Source organism: Naegleria fowleri (assembly GCF_008403515.1).
Source record: "Naegleria fowleri strain ATCC 30894 chromosome Unknown tig64, whole genome shotgun sequence".
Classification (NCBI taxonomy): domain Eukaryota; phylum Heterolobosea; class Eutetramitea; order Acrasida; family Naegleriidae; genus Naegleria; species Naegleria fowleri.
In genome coordinates this window covers 66,423-88,825 of record NW_025407996.1, presented here as the reverse complement: position 1 = coordinate 88,825, position 22,403 = coordinate 66,423, and the positions used below count along the sequence as shown (strand labels likewise).

Below are 22,403 nucleotides of genomic sequence, written 5' to 3'. Positions count from 1 at the left end.
CGCGTTCAAAATACCATCCCAACAAAAAATGTCACTCTCAAGCAACCTTGACTCTCATCACTCTCGGTTGCATCGCGTTGTTCTTCTCACAACCATTCTCATCCTCTCTTTCCTCTTCTTCTTTGGTTCTTCACACTCTCACGCCGCTGTTTCCTCATGCGCTGAAAATCGAGCAGCTCTTGTCGTAACCACAGCAGCAACAGCAGCTGTCACTTTGGATACTTCCTCTTCATTGGAAAATCTCAATGATGCTGTCGAAAAAGAAGATTCATCATCAACTCTCTTCTTTAGAAGATTCCCTGCAAGATCGAATGGAGGTGGTCATCGTGGTGGTGGTGGTGGTGGCGGCGGTCGTTCTGTTGGTGGTCGTTCTCGTGGTAGTGGTGGTGGTCGTTCTCGTAGTGGTGGAAGAGGAGGACGTCGTGGTGGTGGTGGTGGTGGTGGAAGAGGAGGTCAGTATTGGGGAAATCGTTATTGGTCGAATTTCCCAATGAAACTCACACGTCAAGCGAAAGTTTATTGTCAAAGAACAGTTCGAAAATACGATGGAGCTGTTGGACCAAGAACTGGAGAAACTGGATATTCGAGAGCACCTTTTAATGGATTGAAATGTGTGGCTTGTGAAGTGGATTGCTTGAATGCCCAGTTGGATGCGACCAGAAAATTGTTTGACAAGTGTGAAACTCAATATCATTATTATGGATGTCAATTGTCAAAGCCATGTTTTAGTGTGAAGACTGCTTCAAAAGCTCATGTGGAGGCAATGATTGCTGTTTGTATTCATAGAAATGGATGTGTGTTGAAAGAGGAGCTTAAGGGAAAGAGATTGAGTGAACTTGCGAAAACTATTAAGGAAAGTGTTGAGTAAAGAACTTTTCAATAAAGAATCGTTTTCAACTGTTTCTCACAAGTTCAAGAAACGTTTCATTTGAAATTTTAAGCCCACGTCGATCACATGCAGATCTGAATGACATTAAATCATTGATTCGAGAGCACCAACTTCTATTGCTTATTACAATTCGAACGAGAATTCAACAATTTTACAAGTTCCAGATAATCGTGGATTTGAGCAATATTTCGTCAAAAAAAACTTAAAAAAATTTTGTGTAACGGCTCTTTCAAGATTTGCAATTCAACAACAAATAGTAATGAGTTTTCTCGGTTGATTTTCGGAATCGGAAGAAAATCTCTGTTGATTGTATATTATTATAACAATTTTTGGTCCTTCGGACTTCATTCTTTTGACATTTTTCCATCATCATCATCATCATGGTCCGATTAACCAATACGCCCATCATTGTTGATGAATTTAAATATATTCCGGGATGTTTTATCTATTTATTGACTCATCTTCATACAGACCATACCAGTGGTCTTACTCCGAGTTGGAATAACGGAATTATATTTTGTAGCGAAATTACAAAACGAATGTTATTGAAAAAGTTTCAATTACAAGAACCCGAGAGAGTCATTGCTTTGGAGGAGGATCTCACATATTATATTCCTCTTGTTCCTCCGAATCCGTTTCAGGATCATCAAACAGGAAATGATGACGAAGATCCAAGTTTTCGTTCGGGTTATGTGTCAACAAGCAACAATATTCATAGTGATATTAATGTGTGGAGAAATCCTTCGTATTGGATCAAGATTTCAAATGCATCCGCAACAACAACTAGACAATTACCATCACAACAATCAAATTCTTCATCATCTTCATCTCAATCCAATGTTGCTGCTTTAACGTCCTTGATGACAGGTCAAAACAACAATTCCGATCATCATCATTCCAATCGTCTACCCTCACAAAATTCCAATCACTCACTCTCACAAAATAATGTCACTACAACCAACAAAACCATTCAAGCATTCAATTCATATGATCGTGACGCTTCCTACATGCAAGTGAATGTTATCGATGCAAATCACTGCCCCGGAGGAATCATGTTTTTACTTGAGGGCTATTTTGGAACTGTTCTTTTTACAGGAGATTTCAGATATGATCCCAGAATTTTGCAAGCTCCATGTTTTAAAGACAAGAAAATTGATCACTTGTATTTGGATGATACCTTTCTTGATCCAGTCTACGATTTTCCAACACGACAAGAGGCAGGTCAAGAAATTATTCAAATTATCAAATCTCTTCCGGAAGACACTAGAATTTTATTGGCAGTAGATCATTTGGGAAAGGAAGAGTTACTGATAGCTCTCGCACAAACTTTTAAAACACTAATTGTAGTTCCAGAAGAAAGATTGGAACTTTTGGAATGCATGAGCGACGTTATTCCCATTCAATTATTCACTCACAACCCCGAGCAGGGTCGTATACTTGTCAAGTCAAAGAAGGAAGTCAGTTTTAATTCGATCATGTTTCACAGAAAATCATACCCTAAGGTTGTGGGAATTATTCCATCTGGATGGTCGACGAAACAACTTAAAGAAGTGAAACATTCGGATTCATCTGTGATTTATCGTGTACCATACTCTCTTCACTCGTCATATAAGGAGCTTATAGAATTTGTGACACAAGTAAGGCCCAAGATTGTTTATAGTTCTTCTCGTGGTGATAATGTCGCCCTTCGTGATGAAGTGAAACATTTATGTGACAACACCACACCTATGAAGCAAGTTATTATACCTAGGTCAGTTCTCTCTCATATGGAGAGAAGCACTAATGTGATCGACCACCGGAATAGTACGAGTGTCTCTTCTTCATCCAATATTCATTCCTTAGCACGTGGCAGTAATGGACATCTCATCATGCCAAAATCAGTGACTCCAAATACGGCGGCAGGACGAAAACGAAAATCCTTTCCGCCTTCTCACAGAATTCTACCAACCAAACTCTATGCACTCCCAACTCAAACTTTAAATCCATTTTCAAACCTCTCAACTACAGCTTCTAATGGAACAAAAAACAGTGAAGTGGTTGATTTGACTGGTTCGACCCTCAAAAATAATCAAAACTTGATGACATCCCATCATGGGACAGTTTTTGAGAACACACAAGATTTATTGACGAACATGATCTTCCACACTGACCACCAACAAAATACGAATGACAACAATTTCACAGATAAGAATACTTCCATTCTTTCATTGGATTCCCAACTTGAATTTTCTAAATCTCCCTCATCAAGGCAACAACATCCTCTCACAACATCTTCCATCTCATCATTAGAGGCACTTAATATTTTGGATGATTTGAAATTTTCTCCCTTACGAAAACCCTCTGCACAACAACCTCAATCCCCAGCTCATCGCCGTGTCATGATGACTGCTTCATCACCCAAAGTTTCGCCCATACCCAAATTAAAAAAGAAAAAATCTGAGGAAATTGAAAAGGTGCTTGTCGATAAGACTACAGGAATACAAATTCTGTTACCAAAAAAGATGAACCATGAAATGGAAGTGAATATTCATGACAAGAATGAAGAACTTAATGATGACGAATATAAACTGTCATTGTCTCCTCACAGTGGAGATGAATCGGTTATCAATGTGGACGAGAGTGACATTTTGCAAAATATTGAACTGGAATCGGATGAGGAAGAGAGTATCATTTTACACACCAGGCCAATCCATTCAAATACAACAACCAATGTAAAGAACAATCGTACATCTGTCAATAAGCGAAAACTTGATGACCACCATTATATTCAAGAATTATCAAGCGATGACGATGAAGATGTTGTGTTCACTGGAAGTTTCACTACGTCAGGCAGTAGAAATGCACAAAATCAGACTGACGATCATGTAAATAATGAGAATCTATCACCGGCGTGTAAAAAGATGAAACAAAATCCTTCAACTACTTCTACTTCAGAAAACATTTCAGATACGTGTGACTTGTTGGAAATTGGATTTTCTATGGAAATGCCAACAACATTGAATTCTAATATTGGTAATCGCGAGGAGGAAAATTTATATCCCAAAGGGTATTCACAAATATCATGGGATGACGATGATGATGTTCAACCTCAAAATGTTATGGCGAAAGTGGAGACGGCTCAACCACAAACAGATTCAACACTCTCGAACAATAATCCTTTCATGAATCTCTCAAGCAAAGTGATGGATATCCAAACTGCATCGCCAATGACGTCAATCACAAATAATCAAGAACCTAATAATGCTCAATCAATGATATTGCAAAACAACCTTAGAGCAAAAACAAAAATACCTTTCAAGTTTGATTCTTCAGGAGGAAGTCAAACCAGCTCTCACTCTTCTCTCTCGTCCATCGAGTCTCCTCAATACACCATTCAAAGTATTTTCTTTTCCAAAAGTAAAAAGTGATAAGAAATTCGACCAAACTTTTGCAAAATTAAAATTCAATATTTTCGTGATTGCCTTTACTCTTCCCAGCTCACTATTCCAATATCATGGTTCAAATATCTTGCACAATACAGCAATTGTCTTTTGAAATGTTCTTCCATTCTCGATTCGAATTTCGTATCTTTTAGAATAACAATCCTATTCCTATTTGTTTGAAAAAGTTGAACCACATATGTGATGGTGTTAAAAAAAACATGAGAACAACCCCTTCTTACCTTGAATACTCCGAGATCATTAAATCTCCATTTCTTGCATTTAGAGAAATTCCAAGTGGATAATCCAAATCACCCTCTATAGATTCAATGTATTCACCATTCGACGAAAAGATCTGAATTCTGTCATTAAAACTGTCACTCACATAAATATTTCCAGTATTAGGTTCTACCAACACTGAACATGGTTCATTAAATTGACCTCTCTCAGATCCATAACTTCCAAATGCTTTCACAAATTTGCCATTCTTTGTGAAAATTTGAACTCTGTGATTATTACGATCTGTAATGATTAAATTTCCATCCAAAGATTCTGTAATATTGCGTGGTCCATGAAAATTTCCAGGTTTCACACCATATTCCCCAAATTGACGCACAAACTCTCCATTCGAGGTCAGTACTTGAATTCTGCAATTGTATTGATCACACAAATAGATGAGTTTCTCTTTGGTATCAATATACACACCAGACGGCAATGAAAACTCTCCTGGTCCACTTCCATGTTTACCCACTTTCCATATCAACTTTCCAAACACTGAATACTTGTACAGGCAGTGATTATCACTTCCAAACACAATGGCAGACTCTGTCGGATCGTAATCAATATAGAACGGAACATCAGATCCCAAACCAATGCTTCGTACAAACTTGTGAGTGGAGAGATCATAAACTTGAATGGCATGATGAGATGAATCACATATGAAAATCAATTCTTGATGTTGATCTACCACCATGTCATACGGATGTTGAAATTCGGAGGTGTGTTGTCCTAATACAATTTTCTTGACAAATCTTCCGTTTTGCCAGACAGTTGTGGGTTGTTGTTCTTCTTCTTCTTCATCGGTTTCATCATCATCCATCCAATAAGTATTAATATTATTAATATATTGGTGATCTTCCTCATGGTTATTATCATCTTCTTCATCATCATCATCATGAATATCATTTATTTCATCCGTCTTGATAGTTGCAAGACTGTTCGTATAATTGCTCGGGATGTTGTTGTTGTCGTCGTCCTCGTTGATCAAAGTATTGTTATGATCCTCATCGTTGCTAAGAGGTGTGAGTAATCGAGCATTACTAGTGTTGAAATATAAATCTTGTGGTTGATCAGCAGTAGTAGCAACAAATGATGATGATGATGCTTCTGTCTCACTCGTGGAAGGATTTTCCAAAGTGTTGTTGTGATGGAACATTTTTACAAGATTTCAATTTTGAGCGAAATTTGAAAGTTTGTTTGGACATGTCGATGAAATCATCACAATGAGACATCTTTTGAAAAGAAATTTTGATTGGTTCAAATCTATCTAGATTGTCTTCCATTTACAAGTGATAGACATAATCGGTGAGTGGATTGGCATGTGTCATTTCGTCGAATAATGAGATGGAATAGGTTCTTAATTTTGGATCTGCTGTACAGAGGGAGAAACATTTTGCCACTTGATATTCGAATTCCTTGTTGGTATTGACAACATCACTCTGAGTGTCACAGATTCAAAGATTTTAAGGGTGTTAACATTGAATATTAATATTTGTAAAGTGTTTCATTCACAATAGAATATTATAGAAAATAAGTTAATGTTCCTTTCAAACCTACCTTTCCAATGCCAATCACAAATGAAAAGTCAACATTTTTCTTTTGTCTAATTTTTCTCAAAAAGTGTTCAAGATTGTCAAAGATTACTCGATCGCCGTAATTCATACCAGTAAATGAATCATTGTAGTATGGTGGAGGTATGGACAAAACGCCAACATCAGAATTTGTGGACATTTTTACAATATCAATAAATAATGAATTGGGTGAATTTTGCAGCACTCGTTCCAATTCATACAGGATGAGTTGAGATATTGAGACTCGAGTGTTGAACTTTTCGAGATAGGAAGCCATAATATTAATGTCACAAATTGGTAAACTTTTCAAAATGAATTGAGCAAATTGATCTAAATTGACAATATCTTGGTAGTCCTCATAGGGATTTGAATTCATGACAAAATTAGAATTGTTATCCAAATATTCACAACAATCAATCACGTTCTTTGGGCTTAGAAAATATTGTGAGTTCAACGTTTGGAAAGTATCAGGTCGAATCATTCCTTGCATGTAGTGCAATTCAAATAATTTTTCATTGTCAGATGTCCACAAAGGTTGAATGGAGTTCTTATTAATGCCCATGATCGTAAGAGTGACAACATTTCCTTCTGTTTCAAATTTTGAATCATTGCCACTGCTATTATCTGACCCCATATTCCAATTGGATTGATTTTTTGTGTGAATATATGACATGTATGCCTTCTTGACATTATTGTACACATCTGGTGAATCCATAAGTGAGAAATCAATGATGAAAATATATTTTTGTACATGAAGAGTTTCTTTTCTCGTTCGTTGTTTGTACGAGATGGCCAATAAATCTTCTAATTGCAGCCGTACAGTATGAGGAGGTTGTGCTTTCTTGTCGAATGATATTATTGGTTGTTGTATAAGTTGACTATTATTGCCAACTCTCGGAGTTGGAGATTGTCGAGGTGAAGTCGATGATGGTGATACAGATCCATTCTTCGGAGAAAGAAATACATTTCTAGGCGATGTTATGGTTTTTTGAGAAGATTGGTTATTAATGGGAATGGATAGATTTGGAACTCCTTTCGAGGATGATGATTGAGAGGGAGGACCTTTTCTGAATGATGATGCTGAAGACGACATTTCTGTATTCGTAGAAGGTGATACAGCAGCAACAGATGATGATGATGAAGAAGAAGTATTCGCAACAACATTGACTGGAATAGAAGCCAAATTCAATGAAAGAGTTGGAGTTGAGTGATTTTCAGCAGCTTCGGAAGTCTGTTGCGGATGAGTAATAATAATTTGATGAGAAGATTGAGAAGGATCTTGATGATCTGAAACAACTTGTTGTTCCAAAGATGTTGTTGTTTGCTGCTGTCGGAGATGATCATTCTTGGAGAGTTTTCGTTTAAAGAATGATTTCATTTTTTTCTGATGGATTGAAATCTTTTGAAATTAAATTCCCTTCCTTTCATGCCTATACGACAATAATAACACATGTTTTCATGAATGATGATGATGATCCATCAAGTTATGGATTGTAAAGCTGTTCAATTTCTTCTTCTTGTTGGGTCCATCAAACTCCGAATTTTTTAAAAAAAAGTCCTCAACTTGAATTACTACTTTTAAGATTATAGGATTCAGAAGCCATTCAGAAATTCTTGAACAACGAACGACCACAACGACCTCACTCACTTTTACTTTGGAGCTCCAAAAACTCTCTTCATCACTAATTAAAGGAGCCTCTCCACTCAATGTTGTTTGGAATTTTGCTGAATGATTTCATCATCATCATCCGAAAATAATCAAAGCCTTTCTTCTTTTTCTCTCTCCGCTTCACTAAAATTCAAATTTATAACTGCCCATTCAACTTTTATAATATCAACAGTATGAATTTACGTTTACGAATTCCAAAGCCATTACAATTTGCTTTTGGTCATCATGCAGAACTCAACAAATTTTCCATCTCCTTTTTAATATTTACATTACTACAATCTATCACAATTATTGCCGCTTCTATTGCGAATATGGTTTTGAATTCTCAAGATATGGAACCTTCAACGGCTGTGTACTTTTTAGCTTCAGTTGCTATTTTGGCCATGTTTTGTTTATGCTATTTTGCAGTGGATGCAATTTTGAATGAAAACAAAATGATGATTTATTCATATATTGTGATTAGCTTATTTTTAATGGGTCGATTAATTTACGGGTTGGCTTGGGGAGGAGAAGCAGATGAATTGATTGTAATGATTCCGAGCTTATTTATTTTGTTTTTTGAAGGTTTGTTTTGGAAATGTTTGTGGCCGACCCTAGCTCAATAACTTTTAACTCAAATGTTGGACGTTTGAATGGATGAATGCGACATGCACTGTAGTTTGTCAAATAGTCCTTTCTATACCGTTGATCAATTCATTCGGGTGGAAATTATATCGAAAAATTGGTTCCAGTAAGACTCTTCATCAACTTTATAGCGTGTATCATGCTTTTATTGCAGTGTTGAAAATTGATTTTGTATGTTCGTTGCATGTCGGAATGCTAGGGTAAGTTTAACAACAAGGTTATGAGATCACTAAATGAATGACGAAAAATGTAATTCCAAACTTGTTTCACAACATGCGTTGAAATAGGTTCTTTTTTGTCGTTTTTGATTTTTGGTGGGTTTACTTATTGTTTGGAGTTGGATTGTTGATTTCTCTCGGTAAGTCAATTTTTCACAAACTTTTTCTAACATGTTCATGTTCAATTTTTACTCCATACATAACACCAATTAGTCAGTGCTCCTCTCGTTGTCTATTTTGGCATTCGACAAGAACACAAATTATTCTGTATTTTATTTCTTCTAATCTCTCTCCTCATGCCATCTTTTTTAATCTACAAAATAATTGTTTTGTGGCTTCCAGGTACACACGACATTGTGACAGAATGGGGTGGATCTTCCATGAGCCAACTCGAAATCAAAATTGGACTTTCTTTATTAGCTGCTTTTGCATTTCTTGTTAGAATCATTCTCATGGCAATGACTTGTGCATGCATGTTCAATTTTGGAAAAGGATTGAAAGAAACATTTCGTAGAGACAACAAAAAGAATAGAGCTAGTGAAACAGACAAACTCTTTTTGTCGTCACAAAAAAGTCAAAATTATTACACACATACAGATGATCATAGCAGCTGTACCACTTCAACAGCAGGCCAAGGACATGCCTTATTTGCTGTCAACTCATCTGGCGAAATTGTTCAACAACATAATCACAATGGAGCAAATGCTAAGGTAAATGTTGCTCTCACGAGAAGTATTTCCGATGACAGTGGATTTATGGGCTCTTCGAGCAATACCTTGTCAGACGATGATGATATTGTAGTGCCCATAACTAACAATCATCATCCTCATCATGTACATTACAATCATCATCATTAAAACACAAAATGTAGGTTTAATAAGAGGAATGAATGCATGAAATTTCTCATTTTGAATAATTTAAAAGAAGCTTCATAACCAAGTAAAATTTGTGTCAGTTTTCCATGTCTTAGTGGCCATTATAATCTACACCACCATAAGATCTTGGAGTTTTATGAATCGTTCATAATATATTTCAATGTGGAGGACTCAATGGTATCCAGTATGAGCAAGTCTTTCTTGTAGTTCATAGAGTCGGCGTCTCTCCTCTCTCTCCATTTGTCTCTCCTCATATTATCTCCATCGCATCATCATCATCACTAGAATCGTAAACTTCCAATCAGAGCTGTCAATAAGAGCTTGTTGTTGCTGAAGCAGTTGTTGATTAAGTATGTGGTACAATTCTTCTTTCTCTTCTTGTCTTTTTTTGGCCCTTCTAATTTTGTGTCTCTTTGTCATCTCTCTAACATATGAAAAATCACTTGAAACGCTGCTTGAGCTAACAGAATCATCAAATGTTGTATTGTCCAATTCACGAAATTGTTGGGAAGAAGTCAAAAGTGGTGTATCCAATTCTGGAGGTTGTTCATCAGAAGATTCTGGCTCACTACTCGCAACATAAGCGTTGATCACATCTTCAGTATCCTCTCCATCATCGGCTTCACTTTGCTCGTCAATATCTCTACGAGTTCCACGTGGAACGATCGTTTTCGCACGATCTGTATTCATTGTTTGGTTTTTCTTGGTTTTTAAATAGTTAATATGATTTTTCAAATGACGTTCTGTTTTGTTCAACTTTTGAATTTTCTCATCACTCATAAATTTATTCCAATTACCGGAATGATGAGCATAAACATGAGCAATTAATTGAGATTCTTCCTTTGTGATTTTCTTTTTCTTCGGAGTGATGATGATGACTGGAGTTGTTTGAGGATTACTTTTTCTCTTCCGAGTTGTAGATGATTCAGATGGATCTGTGTTGTTTGGTTCGGCCGATTGACTTGGGGTGTTTTCGGAAAACAAAACACTTTCTGTACAAGTGGTGGTGGTGGTGGTAATGGTTTTCATGTTGTGTATTTTTTTTATTCCGAAACTTTTATTCAGGAAATATATAAATATAAATGAATAATAATAGAGAGCTTTAATTAATTATAATCGTTGAAAGAAAATGAAATGAAATCGAAAATGTGTTTTCGTGTCTATAAGTTTCTTAAGAAATGAATCATCTTCAGAGTTTCGATTTCATTTTGTTCCATATAGGCTCTCTAATATAAATTATTATAATATATAAATTATTAATAATATAAATATAATTGAAGATTCTTCATGCACATGATTACATGTTTCCCATAAAAGCATCAAAATAACAATGATCCATTCTTGCTTGATATAATTGACGATCGTCATTCCAGAATGCTGGATTGCAAGTTCTCTCATGATCCAACACATAACCATGGCATTTGAGAGCTATCATTGCAAGTTCTTCATCTGATTTCAACTTTTCGCTCGCATAATATAATGCAAAACCATGATTCTGAATCGCTTCTAACATGACTTGTCTACCATAACAAAATTCATTATTTGAAGATACACAAAGTCCGTTTTTCTTGACCACTTCCATCACGAATGGTATAAATTCTTCTGAATATGGAATTCTTTTAAGAACTTTCTCACATCCAAGTTCAAGAGCTTTCCATAAAAATTCTTGATTTTCTTTGAGCTCCTTGGAAGCATATGTGAAAGCTTGTGAACATTGTTGAATGGCTTCCAATACAATAGTCGAATCATTTCGTAGTTCTGAAGAGGCATAACGAAGAGCATTACCATTTTGGAGAATGGCTGTCCGTACTATTTCGTGATCGTTTTTGAAATGTGTCGCTACAAATTCTAAAGCGAGTCCGTTCTGTTGAACAGCCTTCAATACAATTTCTTTATCGTTCTTACATTCTTGGGAAGAATGTTGAAGTGACAAGCCGTCATTACTGACAGCATGAAAAACCATCTTCTTGTCACTTTTCAATTTTTGAGATGCAAATTCCAACAAAAAACTAAATTCTTTGACCACTTGGCACATGATTTTTTTGTTGGAATAATGAAACTGATCCAACTCTGGTATCAATACCAATCGAAGTGCTTTTAACATAAATTTCTCATCCTCAAGTAAAATACGAGATGCCCAACGAAGCGCTTTCTTATTTTGTCGAATGGCTTCAAATACCACTTCTTGATCTTGTTTCAATTGATCGGATGAACATTCTGAAACATATTTCAATGCTCGTCCATCTTGTTTCACAGCGGCCAAAACAATCTCTCTGTCATGTTGATAATTGATGTCGAGATCACTTTTGAAAACCTTTCCATATTGTCGAACGACTTGCAAGACAAAATCTCGATTGTATTGCAATTCTTTATCCACCCTTGAAAGAAAATTGAGAGTATCTTTTATCGCTTCCTCTAGGTCTCTTTCTCCAGAGTTCTTGGAGTCCAATATTAGTTTCATCAATAATTGCAACAAAAATTCCTTATTGCCTTTCAATGCCTCGGAAGCAAAGGACAAACCGAAACCATATTTCCGAATATGATTCAACACAAATTGCTGATCATTCTTAAATTCAATCAGAAAGAAATGATCGTATTTCAATTCTCGATTGCAAAGCCATCGCAATTTTCCTTTCTGTTGAGATTCAAATTTCTTTTCCAATGCTTGTTCGAGATGGGAAAGGAACGGATCGGATCGGAGTGGTTTAGCAACATGGACACCACCATCACGAGAGAGAGGCTGGATCGTGGTTGTCAGGTGATGCATCTATTTTCATCACAGTACTGTGATGAGAAGTAGTAGCAGCAGGAAGAATGGAGTGATCGATGAGGATCACGGATGTGAAACTCTGTTCAACGTTTGAACTCATTTTTTTTTGAATGAATTAGAATTCCGTTCGAACATTGAACTTGGCTTTGGGCCGGATTATTGAGGCCGAAAGATTCTTGTTTGAAACAAGGCTAAAGATCTTTTTCATGGAATTGTCTGATCCTGAGCGAGGGATCCTCTCGATAATACTATAAAAATACTCGTTATTTATATATCGTTCTTTCATAACAAATGTTGTTTCCTTATTCATCCTTAATGACATGTTCAAATTCTTTCGTATGTTCATGTTCATAATCTATGTGTACATAACAACGCTCCACATCAGGTAAAGATTCAATTTTCTTTTGCAACGATTCTCCAACGTCGTGACTTTCCTTTAAAGGGGTGTTTTCAGGTAGAACAACATCAATTTCAACAATAATATTAGAACCACTATAATAGGCGAGGACTGTGTCGACTTTGGTGATGAGAGGACTATGATTGAGAGCAAGGAAGGTGAGTTTTTGATGATATTCAGCGTCAGCGGCGAGTCCCACCAGTTTGGTGACTGTTGGTTAAAGTTAATAATTCATTCACATATGCGATAAATTTTGAAAATAGTTCACAAATGGTGGTTCATGAACATTCAACTTGAGACACTTACTGTGTTCCATCGATTCTTCAATCCAACTCTTAATAATGTAAATACTCAAAATGGTGGCACCCAAAGAATCAAACCACCACAACATCTTACTTAGAAACACGGAAATTACGAGAACAGTGTTCGACAAGACATCATTTCTATGATCAAAGGCGTAGGCAATCACACTAGGAGAGTGTTTCACTTGTCGACAAATTAAAAAGAGAATAAATTTAACAGTAATGGTCAATAGCAAAACTCCCAAACCATAGTAATAGAAGATTGTGGAGACGCGTTGTGAAATCATAATACCGAACATCCATTCAACATTGGAATTTCCTGAAGTGTCGTCACGAACGAGATAGGGTTCTCCTGTAATGAGTCCAGTCTGTGTGAAACGAGTGAGATCGTACAAACAATTAATCATTCCAATTAGTCCACATTGATACTTACCACAATTTGTGTCAAACCTTCCTTAATAATTTGTAACGATGCTGTGCACATGCATGTCGCAAAAATCACAAATCCAAGAGGTTCCAAACGATTTCTTCCAATTGGATACTGATAAATATTATTCTTCTTCTTTCGAATAATTGAAGTGATATAAATAATTAATCCACTCAACAAATCCAAAGCAGAATCAATAGCAGAAGTAATGACACTCAATGAAACGCTCAACAAACTGGCCGAACATTTCAACAAAAACAAACACACATTCACCCAAAACGACATGTGAATGCAAATAGTTTCTAATTTTTTCATGGCAGGTGACACTGTTTCTTCTGTTTCAAACATGTGATCTTCATTTCCAAATTGTTGTGGAGGATTTCGTTTCTTGATGGAATCGTCTCCCTCACTCGAAATTTTAAAAGTTTTTGCTTCATTTTGACTCTCCTCATCGCTTTGTTCCATTCTACTCTCTAATTTTGTTTTGTAAAGTTTTGCATATTCATCAACCATTTCATTTTGTTTCTCATAAAATTCCACCAATTCCTTGTTTTGGATATTCGAAGTATCAACCACTGCGAACTTATTAAAATCCACTTGCCAATCCTTTGTATTCAAATGTGTCAAATATTTGACATTGAGTTGATTGGAGGATGAATTATTTCGTGGCATTGTGGTGGGGCTTGATGCTTGTGCTTGCTGCGGAGAGTCTTGAATCCCAACAACAGAAAAAGCAGAAGACTCTGGCGCCTGACTTGACTTTGTAGTGCAGACGATGATTGGAGAATCTTCTTCATCTCTCAATTTAGTTCGTTGTTTCTTTTGTTCGAATTCGTGATGATGAGCAAGATAGGTGGAAGCGGCAGCTTGGGGAGATTCGAGAGAATCCTTCTTCGTTGCCATGATGATGATGAGAGGTTTTTCAAACAATCAACTCAGGGTATTTTTTTCAGAGTTTTGCAAAAAGTTCGTCGTCAAATTGTAAGAACGCGAGTGAAGGAAAATAATTCCGAATAAGGAAGATGCACAGAAAAAAAAATGTTCAAACTTTGAAAAACCAGAAATTAATATGAAATGGGGTACTACATAATATATTGCAAGTAATTATAATATAATATATTGAACGATATGAGAATTTAATTTTTCCGAATATATCGCGCTTTAAAAAAATGAAAAAACTTGCGACTCTCTCTTTTCCGATGGAAAAGCATCGGAAAGGCTTTTCAAATCATGTTTTTCGGTTATTCCATGCAAATATTACTCTACCCAACAAACACCAAAAATCATCATCTTATCGTCATGACATGATTATTAATAATTTTCCTGAAAATATAAATTTTCATCAAATTTCCACAGTAAGAAAATTCTCCTACTATTCCCAATGCATGGATTCAACTGTCACTTCCTCATCATTTGAATTCAAATCAAATCAAACAACACCAACCAATGTTTTACATTTTGCCTTCTCACAAGAAGATGTATTCACAGAATCTCCCAAAGATGGGGTTTACTTTCAGGATCATCTCATTGTATTGAATACACCTTACTTTAAGCAGAAATTATTTCCGAGGGAGTTATTTGAAGGTTTATGGAACTCTTGTCGATGGAAGTTTTGTGCCGACGGAGGAGCCAACCGATTGTTTCAATATACAAACATGAACTTAGAAATGCTGAAAAAGAAAGCGCCACACCCGAGTGACACACGCGAATCATCAGATACTACATTTTTACAAAATGGTTTCAATTTGCATCTTCAAAAACAATTTATTCCAGATATGATTTGTGGAGATTTAGATTCGTTAGACCAAGCCATTGGAAATTTTTATTCAAAACAAGGAACTAGCATTATGAAAATCTCAGAACAAGATTCCAACGATTTACAGAAATGTGTGAGTTTGCTGAAAGAAAAAATTTTGCAGGATGCCATCAGTGAAAATAAGCCCAAAATACCACAAATTCGTACCCTATTTCATAGAGTATTTATTATTGGAGGAGGTGGAAGACTGGATCAAGAAATGTGTGACCTCAATACCTTGTATATCGAGGCAATGGCAGGATTAGGATCATCATCGTCATTGCCGTCGTCGTCACTCGAGTTCAATACTGCATCACCATCTCTCACCATCAAGAAGGAAGAAATTCAACCTCCAGAAGAAGAACATCACTATCACCACCAAACGACCTCTCGTTCCATCATCACAACCACCACAGAAAAACATGCACTTCAATTTATTCTTGTTACTCCCTACAGTTTGGTACATGTCCTCAAACCAGGAAAACATGAAATATATAGAAATTCGAAATGGGAAAGATCCACCTGTGCCTTAGTACCCATTGGCGTTCCTTGTCAACAAGTGATGACCAGTGGCTTGCAATGGAATTTGAAAGGTGAACGTCTGGAATTTGGTGGACTTGTCTCCACATCGAATCGAATGCTTCAAGATTGTGTCACTGTTCAAAATTCTCACCCATTATTGTGGATTACAAGTTTAAACAATCAAGCAGAAGAAGAGTGTTAAATTTGGTAGAGTTTGTCTATTTGAATAGGGATACTCTGAAATTGACAAATTGAAATGTTCAGAGGGAGTATTTAATATGTGAACCATTTGAACTGTGTGAATGAATGGTGGTTTTTAACAAGTTGCAAAAACAATGCTTTCATTGTGCTTGTTGATTCGCCTTAAAAAAATGCTTATTGCTCCTCTTGTCCCTTCTTCGATCCTATCCAAATTTACTCAGGTGGTGTTACCTCGTGAGCCTCCTCTCATGTCTTTGATTACTTTCTCGGATAAGTTCGACAAGTCCAACAGCAAAAAGAATGATGTTCATATTTTCAAACACCATTTCATCATCTCTTCCAAGTCCGAAGATGCTTTTATGGAGTATTTGAAGGACTACTTTGAAGAAACGGAAACCGTGGAGTTCATTGAACGATTTGTCCATGATCAAGAATTTTCAAACATCAAAAACAGTGAATGGATCAAGAAAGTTGGTACTCTAGATGAAAATGGTGAATTTATTGAACAACGAAAGTACTGGTATTTTAAATTCGTCCTTGTATCCCAATGCTCTGTGTTATGAAGTAGAAACAACTTCAGATACTAGATGATACAAATAATGCACAAAGTTTTGTCCAGTTACTTGTGCAAAGAAGAAAGTTTGTGAGGAAAGGTTCAGACAATATAAAAGTGACTTTGGAATTTACTGAATTCCCAACTGGTGATACCTTTAGCGTGTTTGCATTTCATGCACATGTTGGCAAAGAATTATTGGAAGAGATTTTGAAGGATAATGCATCACCACCCATGGGTGTAGAGATTAAACCTTCCAGAAGTAAGATGATAGAGTACTTATATAGACACAAAAGAGATATTTATATGCAATTAATGAATACTGGTCACATTCCAAAGGACATTCAGTATTACTCAAGAGATGCCTGTCAAATTACCATTGCAACAGCAAGATCACTAATTTGATCAATAGGTGCAAAGGAACAATCCCGAATGTGTCAACATTGGCCAAAAATCTTGGTATTAAGCCGATGGTGTTTTTGGATTTTTTAACAAAGCGTAGTGTGAATTCAAATGTTGCATTGATTTTCCAACATTTTTTTTGATAATAACTAGGCATGACTTTTTGATTTTCCAACATTTTATGAAATACTCCCCAAAAACTAAAGAAGTAGCTCTTTCTTTGAAAGAACGAAATGATGAGGATAAGAAAAAGTTTATTAACAGTGAATCAATGACAATTATAGACCCTTTTGAGAAGAAATTAGCACAGTTTACTGTTATTAACACGTACTCTGTGTGTATCATTTATGGATTTCCTGTCGTAGAAATTGAAACAGAAACTCCAAACGTGGCACTCTTAGAAAAAGAATTCGAAAAGGAAATCCGAACAGGGTGGATTAGAGTGCTAGAAGCTAATAAGAAAACATATTATATTCATTCGATAACCCTTCAGTGATGGTCGATGAGACATAATATAGAAAGACATTATTAGCATCGTTCGACCTAATTTTCAAATCATCATTCATCAACAACTCTGGAGGCGGCATATCTAAGAGATGTCTAATGTTGGGATATGATGATTCAAAGGTATTGGCATTACTTGTAACATTCAATAGACTTGAAGGCTTGTCTATTTCTGATTCACAACCATGTGCTGACTTTTGAGGAACAAATTGAACGATTTTCGAAATTCTTTCGGCATCGAGTTTTCTGAAAAATCGAAATTAAACAAAAATAACATCACCAATCCACCAACATGACCAATAGTGATGATGACGACCATTCTGCCAACCCTAAGAACAGCCATTCAACGTTAACAACAACAACCAAACACATCAAGGTCGAGAAAGGAAGTAAATTCAAACACTTTCTGAGTCATGATATTCACCACCTTCTCCCACCATCATCATCACCGTCGACCTCCTCCTCCTCCGAAGAGACCTCACAGATCATGACCATATTTGCAAATGATGATGATGATCATCCAATGAATTTAATGAACCATCCTCAGCATCGATTACCAAAGGAGAGTAGAAGTTTTGATGATGAGAATGGATCTTCCATGATCAGAAGCAGTGTGAATCATCATGATCCCATCATGAAAGTGAATCACGATGATAAGAGTAATAATAACAACAAGAACACTTCATCAATTGATCATCATTTCACATCAGCAGCAAGAGAAGGTTTTTCAGCACATAATGAAACAATCCTCTCTCCGGAGACACTTCTTTCATCATCGTTTTGGGAACGATTGCGTTCAATTAATGATGATGATGATGACAAGGATTCTCATTCTTTCGATAGGAATCACATTCATGACGACGATGAGATTCATCATGATGAATATGAAGAAGGACTTGTGGAACATTTAAGAACAATGAAAGAACAGAAGTCTTCCAATGATCTTGATGAATCTAAGGAGCAAGAACTTTATGAACCCTTATTTCCACATGTGGAAAATCCATTTTACTGTCAAATGGCTTCGAGACTTTTCATGCTTGAAAAGTATCGTTTACAACAGAACAACATGTTGTTGGATCCTCATGAGCAGCACGCGACACAAGAAGAGACAATATTCTTGAAATCTTTACACATGCATGACGATCATTTTGAACATTTACTTGAGAATGATTCTTTTGATGATTCTACAAGGACAACCTCTGCAACCAATACGGAACGTGAACATTTAGAAATATTGGCTCTCGAAATTATCAAATGTGATGCCTTGTTGAAATTGAGAATGGACGTGGCAAAAGAGAGACGTGAAAAAAGTCGACGCATTAGATCGTTTCAATATTTACTTGTCTCCAAAATGGATGTGTATCTGATGGATGTTTGTGTGTTGTTGTACGATGTGTTGAAACTCCATCAGTTTGAGGAAAAATTGCGAGATGAGAACACATTATTGGAAAATGTTCAAAATGCTATGATTCATGTCTTTTTTAATTTGGGAGAATTGTGTTACTTTATTTGGGAAGAAGAGAAATCATCCATTTGTTTTAAACGGTGTGAAAAATTGTTGAATCAAAAGAAAGAAAAAGCAGGTGGAATTCTCTCCGATCAAGATTGTGCTCTTGTGGTGGAATGTCTCATTTATGGAATGGTCGACTCGTTAAATAATAACTCAGGAAATAGTACCTTAGGCATGGAAACGAAATTTGTAAAACCCATGCAAGAATATCTTTCGAAATTTTGCAATGTTGAACACATGGATGAATTAATGAGCTCGAAAAATATTCGATGTGACATGAATACCATTGCTAAATGCATTTTACGTACTCGAGTGAATTGTATGGAATCTCTTGTGAATTACAAGTATGGAGATTCGAGTGATATGGAAAAATATGTTAAAAAAGCAATTAATTTTGTGAATATTCAATCGACCTTTGATCGAACACATCTTGAATTGCAACAATATTTCGATATGGATGAATTTTATTGTCGATTGGGAGCCATCTGTACAGGAAGGGTTGAATTGTTTAACGCAATCACAAATTTCAACAATTCTCTGAAAATTCGTAGAAGATTCTACATTAGAACTTTGGTCAACAAATACATTGCTATCAATAATCAATCGATGGAGAGCGTTTTATTACTCACACTTGCAGTTTATTACAATTTATTGGCTCAATTGGAATGCTCGAAATTTAAGAAACTTACAGAGAGACAGTGGAATGCAGATCCTTTCCATTTCTTAAAATATACACTCATGAGTTCTGTATTTGAGGCGGAAAAAGTGTTTGAACAAGAGATTCGAGATCCTTTGAATTTTATTCAACAACAAGACTGGGAAGAGCATACGGTTCGCAAGTGGTTGTGGAATATTGAAAAACTGCTCCACCAGAAAAAGGAACAAGATGTCATTTACAAGGAATTGATCGAGAATGAATTGGTGTTGATAGACAAGTTGAATGAAATTGCTAGAGAAGAGGCCTATGTGGCATTGTCTATTCCTAAACTCATACAAAATCATTTTGTCGATCTGTACATAAAAACCCACTAAGGGTTATTGATAAAGTGCAGTTTGGGAATGACGACAAGATGAATAAAATTTGAATGAATTCAAGCAATGTTCTTTCCAAGTTTCCTTTTTTAACCTTAATCATTAATTAGGGTAGTGCTTTCACATAAATTCCACTTTGAATTCTTTCTCATCAATTAAATCAAAATTGAATGAATTTAAAGGTAGAAAAATCTCCAGTCGAAAAGCTTTTTCTGTTGGGGTGGTGTTGATTTCTCTTTCTTCACAATTCTTTTCATTATTGACTCCATCTTCTAAACTCTTGTGACGTGCTTGCAATTTTGTTTTAAATAAAAATGCAATGATGGACTTTTTGGAATTATTTTGATACTCTGTCAATTTCTCCAAATGTTCCGTAGCGAGGAGTGTGATCTCTCGTTTGTGATATCGAATGCCCTGTTTTTTCTTATTGATGGGAGGAGTTTCATTCATTGCATTTTTCTCTTCTCCTTCTAAAATTAAGGAACAAGTCGTCGCCTCAACGTCAGAAATTCCACTCCTGAGACTACTACTATGTTTTTTCTCCTCAATAGAACGCGATGAAGAAGAGGTTTGAAATTTTCGTTTCTTAATATTTGTTTCGTCTTGGTTCTCTTCAGATGAGTTCATGACTTTAAGCTTACGTTTGTGAAAATTAGAACTATCATCATCAGATGTGGAGGAGGATTCTGATGATTTTTCTGAATCTTCCTCCATGAGGGTTTGATCTTTCTTTTCTTTAGATTTTCGTTTAAGACTCTTTCGTTTCCTTATTTGATCTAAATCGTTCCAATTAAAACCTAATTCAATCTTTTTCACAATGTTCATATTCAATCGCTCGAGAAGTGAGCACATGGAGTAATTTGGATATTCAATACTTGTATGAGATGAAAAATAACGATAGCCCTCAATTTTAGAAGTGTCAAGCAATAATGTACTAAGGGTCAAGAAAAATGTTACCATTCGTTGTGCGTGACCTTTCTTTCGATGTTTAGGAGTGATGAATAATTGCTTGAAAGTCGAGTGTGCATCAGTCAGAATGTACTTTTTCATAGTCTTGGATAAAAATTCAAAATAACATGTAAAGTATCCAATACATTCACATGTGTTGTTTTTTGGCAAATCTGAGGTTTGGTTCGATTCTTCCTTGTCATTTTGAGCATTTAGTTGCTTGTTGTTGACTTGCACTCGCAACAAAATAAATGCTTCATTTTCCGGTCGAATGCAGCTCTCTAATGCTTTTTCTTTGATAATATCTAACAAGTGGTGTTGATATTCATTTGAAGAAAATTTTGAAGGTGTTCCTGTGGTTCCTGTGTCAGAGGGAGATGGCGAAGAAAATCCATCGTTTTGACTATTTTCATCCTGTGTCGTAATGCCACCATCATCAAAATTTGATAGTTCTAAACTCTTTTCAATAGAGTGTTCGATATTACGTTTTGAACATTCCACCATTTGTTGGAACGTAACTTTTGACGACGAAATAAATCGAGCATCTTCTCGTGTGGCTAAAAAATTACAATATGAAAATCTTCGAATTTGATCTTCATTATTGGCTTTGGTAATGATATAATACACGGTCGGCGATGAAGAGTTTCTTGTTGTTGTGGATGAAGAGGATGTAGCTTGTTCTTCTTCCTCCTGTATGGTATACTTGTCGAAAAAAAGAAAGGGATCTCGTATTTCGTCACGAAAATAAGGTATTGTTCTTACAGAGTTGTCCTCTTCATGAGAAGAGTTCTTGATACTATTCACAATTTTGTACAAATTTCTCGTCTCTAAACATCGTGTGCAAATGAAAAACGGTATGGATTGAATTTGTGTTTCAATTTTCCTCAATTCCATTTCCAAATCAAAATTTGAGTTTTCTTTCTCACTCTGTATCAATATTTCATTCGAATGAGTGTTAGGATTGACAACAGAAGAAGAGGAGTGATTGGTAAAATTATCAATTTTTTGTGCCTTCTCTTCATTCATCTCATCGTCATGATGACTCTTTTCTTTCAAATGATTTTCATCGCTTAAATCCGTGTGATCCTTTTCTTTCAAATGATTTTCATCCAATGAAATGGCTTTAACAGATTTTCTGAAAATGAATTCAATTCGTTCTTTTAAATTTCCAGTTTGCTCCGCATTGTATAATTGCTCAGAACAGCACAATAAATGATACCACCGATTGCAAATATCGCATGCAATCATATTATTCCGAATTAATTGTTGAATATTGGTGTATTTGTTGTATTGAGAAAAGCCTTTCTTACACTCGGGACACACATATTCATCAAAATCGGAAGATGTTTGTGATTGTTGGATTTCGGACTGAGATGTTTGAAGATTGTTCTCCGTTGTGGTGGTGCTGCTATTCTGTGATGATTCCGTTGTTGTGGTTGAAATGAAACTTGTCTCTTCCTCTTGCTGCGGTGGATGATTTTTCATATTTTATAAGA

At 35.9% G+C, this 22,403-nt stretch overlaps 12 protein-coding genes across 12 annotated transcripts; 6 read left to right on the top strand and 6 right to left on the bottom strand.

The window, feature by feature from the left end:
* Positions 1-28: 28 nt before the first annotated feature.
* On the top strand, positions 29-868 carry FDP41_008784 (uncharacterized protein; the record flags this gene model as incomplete). Its single annotated transcript, XM_044712674.1, has 1 exon — positions 29-868. One exon carries the CDS (start codon positions 29-31, stop codon positions 866-868), a length of 840 nt encoding a protein of 279 aa, XP_044557646.1.
* Positions 869-1,269: 401 nt separating this feature from the next.
* FDP41_008783 (uncharacterized protein) lies at positions 1,270-4,296 on the top strand (the record flags this gene model as incomplete). Its single annotated transcript, XM_044712673.1, has 1 exon — positions 1,270-4,296. The coding sequence occupies one exon, from the start codon at positions 1,270-1,272 to the stop codon at positions 4,294-4,296; it is 3,027 nt and encodes a 1,008-aa protein (XP_044557645.1).
* Positions 4,297-4,352: 56 nt separating this feature from the next.
* Positions 4,353-5,743, bottom strand: FDP41_008782 (uncharacterized protein; the record flags this gene model as incomplete). Its single annotated transcript, XM_044712672.1, has 2 exons — positions 4,353-4,479; positions 4,551-5,743. The coding sequence occupies 2 exons, from the start codon at positions 5,741-5,743 to the stop codon at positions 4,353-4,355; spliced, it is 1,320 nt and encodes a 439-aa protein (XP_044557644.1).
* A 127-nt stretch (positions 5,744-5,870) lies between these two features.
* FDP41_008781 (uncharacterized protein) lies at positions 5,871-7,536 on the bottom strand (the record flags this gene model as incomplete). The annotated part of the gene is made up of 2 exons (XM_044712671.1): positions 5,871-6,026; positions 6,145-7,536. The coding sequence occupies 2 exons, from the start codon at positions 7,534-7,536 to the stop codon at positions 5,871-5,873; spliced, it is 1,548 nt and encodes a 515-aa protein (XP_044557643.1).
* Positions 7,537-8,000: 464 nt separating this feature from the next.
* FDP41_008780 (uncharacterized protein) lies at positions 8,001-9,526 on the top strand (the record flags this gene model as incomplete). Its single annotated transcript, XM_044712670.1, has 4 exons — positions 8,001-8,391; positions 8,486-8,651; positions 8,739-8,809; positions 8,883-9,526. The coding sequence occupies 4 exons, from the start codon at positions 8,001-8,003 to the stop codon at positions 9,524-9,526; spliced, it is 1,272 nt and encodes a 423-aa protein (XP_044557642.1).
* A 273-nt stretch (positions 9,527-9,799) lies between these two features.
* FDP41_008779 (uncharacterized protein) lies at positions 9,800-10,573 on the bottom strand (the record flags this gene model as incomplete). Its single annotated transcript, XM_044712668.1, has 1 exon — positions 9,800-10,573. One exon carries the CDS (start codon positions 10,571-10,573, stop codon positions 9,800-9,802), a length of 774 nt encoding a protein of 257 aa, XP_044557641.1.
* Positions 10,574-10,841: 268 nt separating this feature from the next.
* Positions 10,842-12,311, bottom strand: FDP41_008778 (uncharacterized protein; the record flags this gene model as incomplete). Its single annotated transcript, XM_044712667.1, has 1 exon — positions 10,842-12,311. The coding sequence occupies one exon, from the start codon at positions 12,309-12,311 to the stop codon at positions 10,842-10,844; it is 1,470 nt and encodes a 489-aa protein (XP_044557640.1).
* A 305-nt stretch (positions 12,312-12,616) lies between these two features.
* Positions 12,617-14,343, bottom strand: FDP41_008777 (uncharacterized protein; the record flags this gene model as incomplete). Its single annotated transcript, XM_044712666.1, has 3 exons — positions 12,617-12,921; positions 13,018-13,381; positions 13,447-14,343. The coding sequence occupies 3 exons, from the start codon at positions 14,341-14,343 to the stop codon at positions 12,617-12,619; spliced, it is 1,566 nt and encodes a 521-aa protein (XP_044557639.1).
* A 266-nt stretch (positions 14,344-14,609) lies between these two features.
* On the top strand, positions 14,610-15,959 carry FDP41_008776 (uncharacterized protein; the record flags this gene model as incomplete). Its single annotated transcript, XM_044712665.1, has 1 exon — positions 14,610-15,959. The coding sequence occupies one exon, from the start codon at positions 14,610-14,612 to the stop codon at positions 15,957-15,959; it is 1,350 nt and encodes a 449-aa protein (XP_044557638.1).
* Positions 15,960-16,128: 169 nt separating this feature from the next.
* FDP41_008775 (uncharacterized protein) lies at positions 16,129-16,916 on the top strand (the record flags this gene model as incomplete). Its single annotated transcript, XM_044712664.1, has 2 exons — positions 16,129-16,478; positions 16,568-16,916. 2 exons carry the CDS (start codon positions 16,129-16,131, stop codon positions 16,914-16,916), a joined length of 699 nt encoding a protein of 232 aa, XP_044557637.1.
* Positions 16,917-17,709: 793 nt separating this feature from the next.
* Positions 17,710-19,959, top strand: FDP41_008774 (uncharacterized protein; the record flags this gene model as incomplete). Its single annotated transcript, XM_044712663.1, has 1 exon — positions 17,710-19,959. The coding sequence occupies one exon, from the start codon at positions 17,710-17,712 to the stop codon at positions 19,957-19,959; it is 2,250 nt and encodes a 749-aa protein (XP_044557636.1).
* Positions 19,960-20,079: 120 nt separating this feature from the next.
* Positions 20,080-22,392, bottom strand: FDP41_008773 (uncharacterized protein; the record flags this gene model as incomplete). Its single annotated transcript, XM_044712662.1, has 1 exon — positions 20,080-22,392. One exon carries the CDS (start codon positions 22,390-22,392, stop codon positions 20,080-20,082), a length of 2,313 nt encoding a protein of 770 aa, XP_044557635.1.
* Positions 22,393-22,403: the final 11 nt, after the last annotated feature.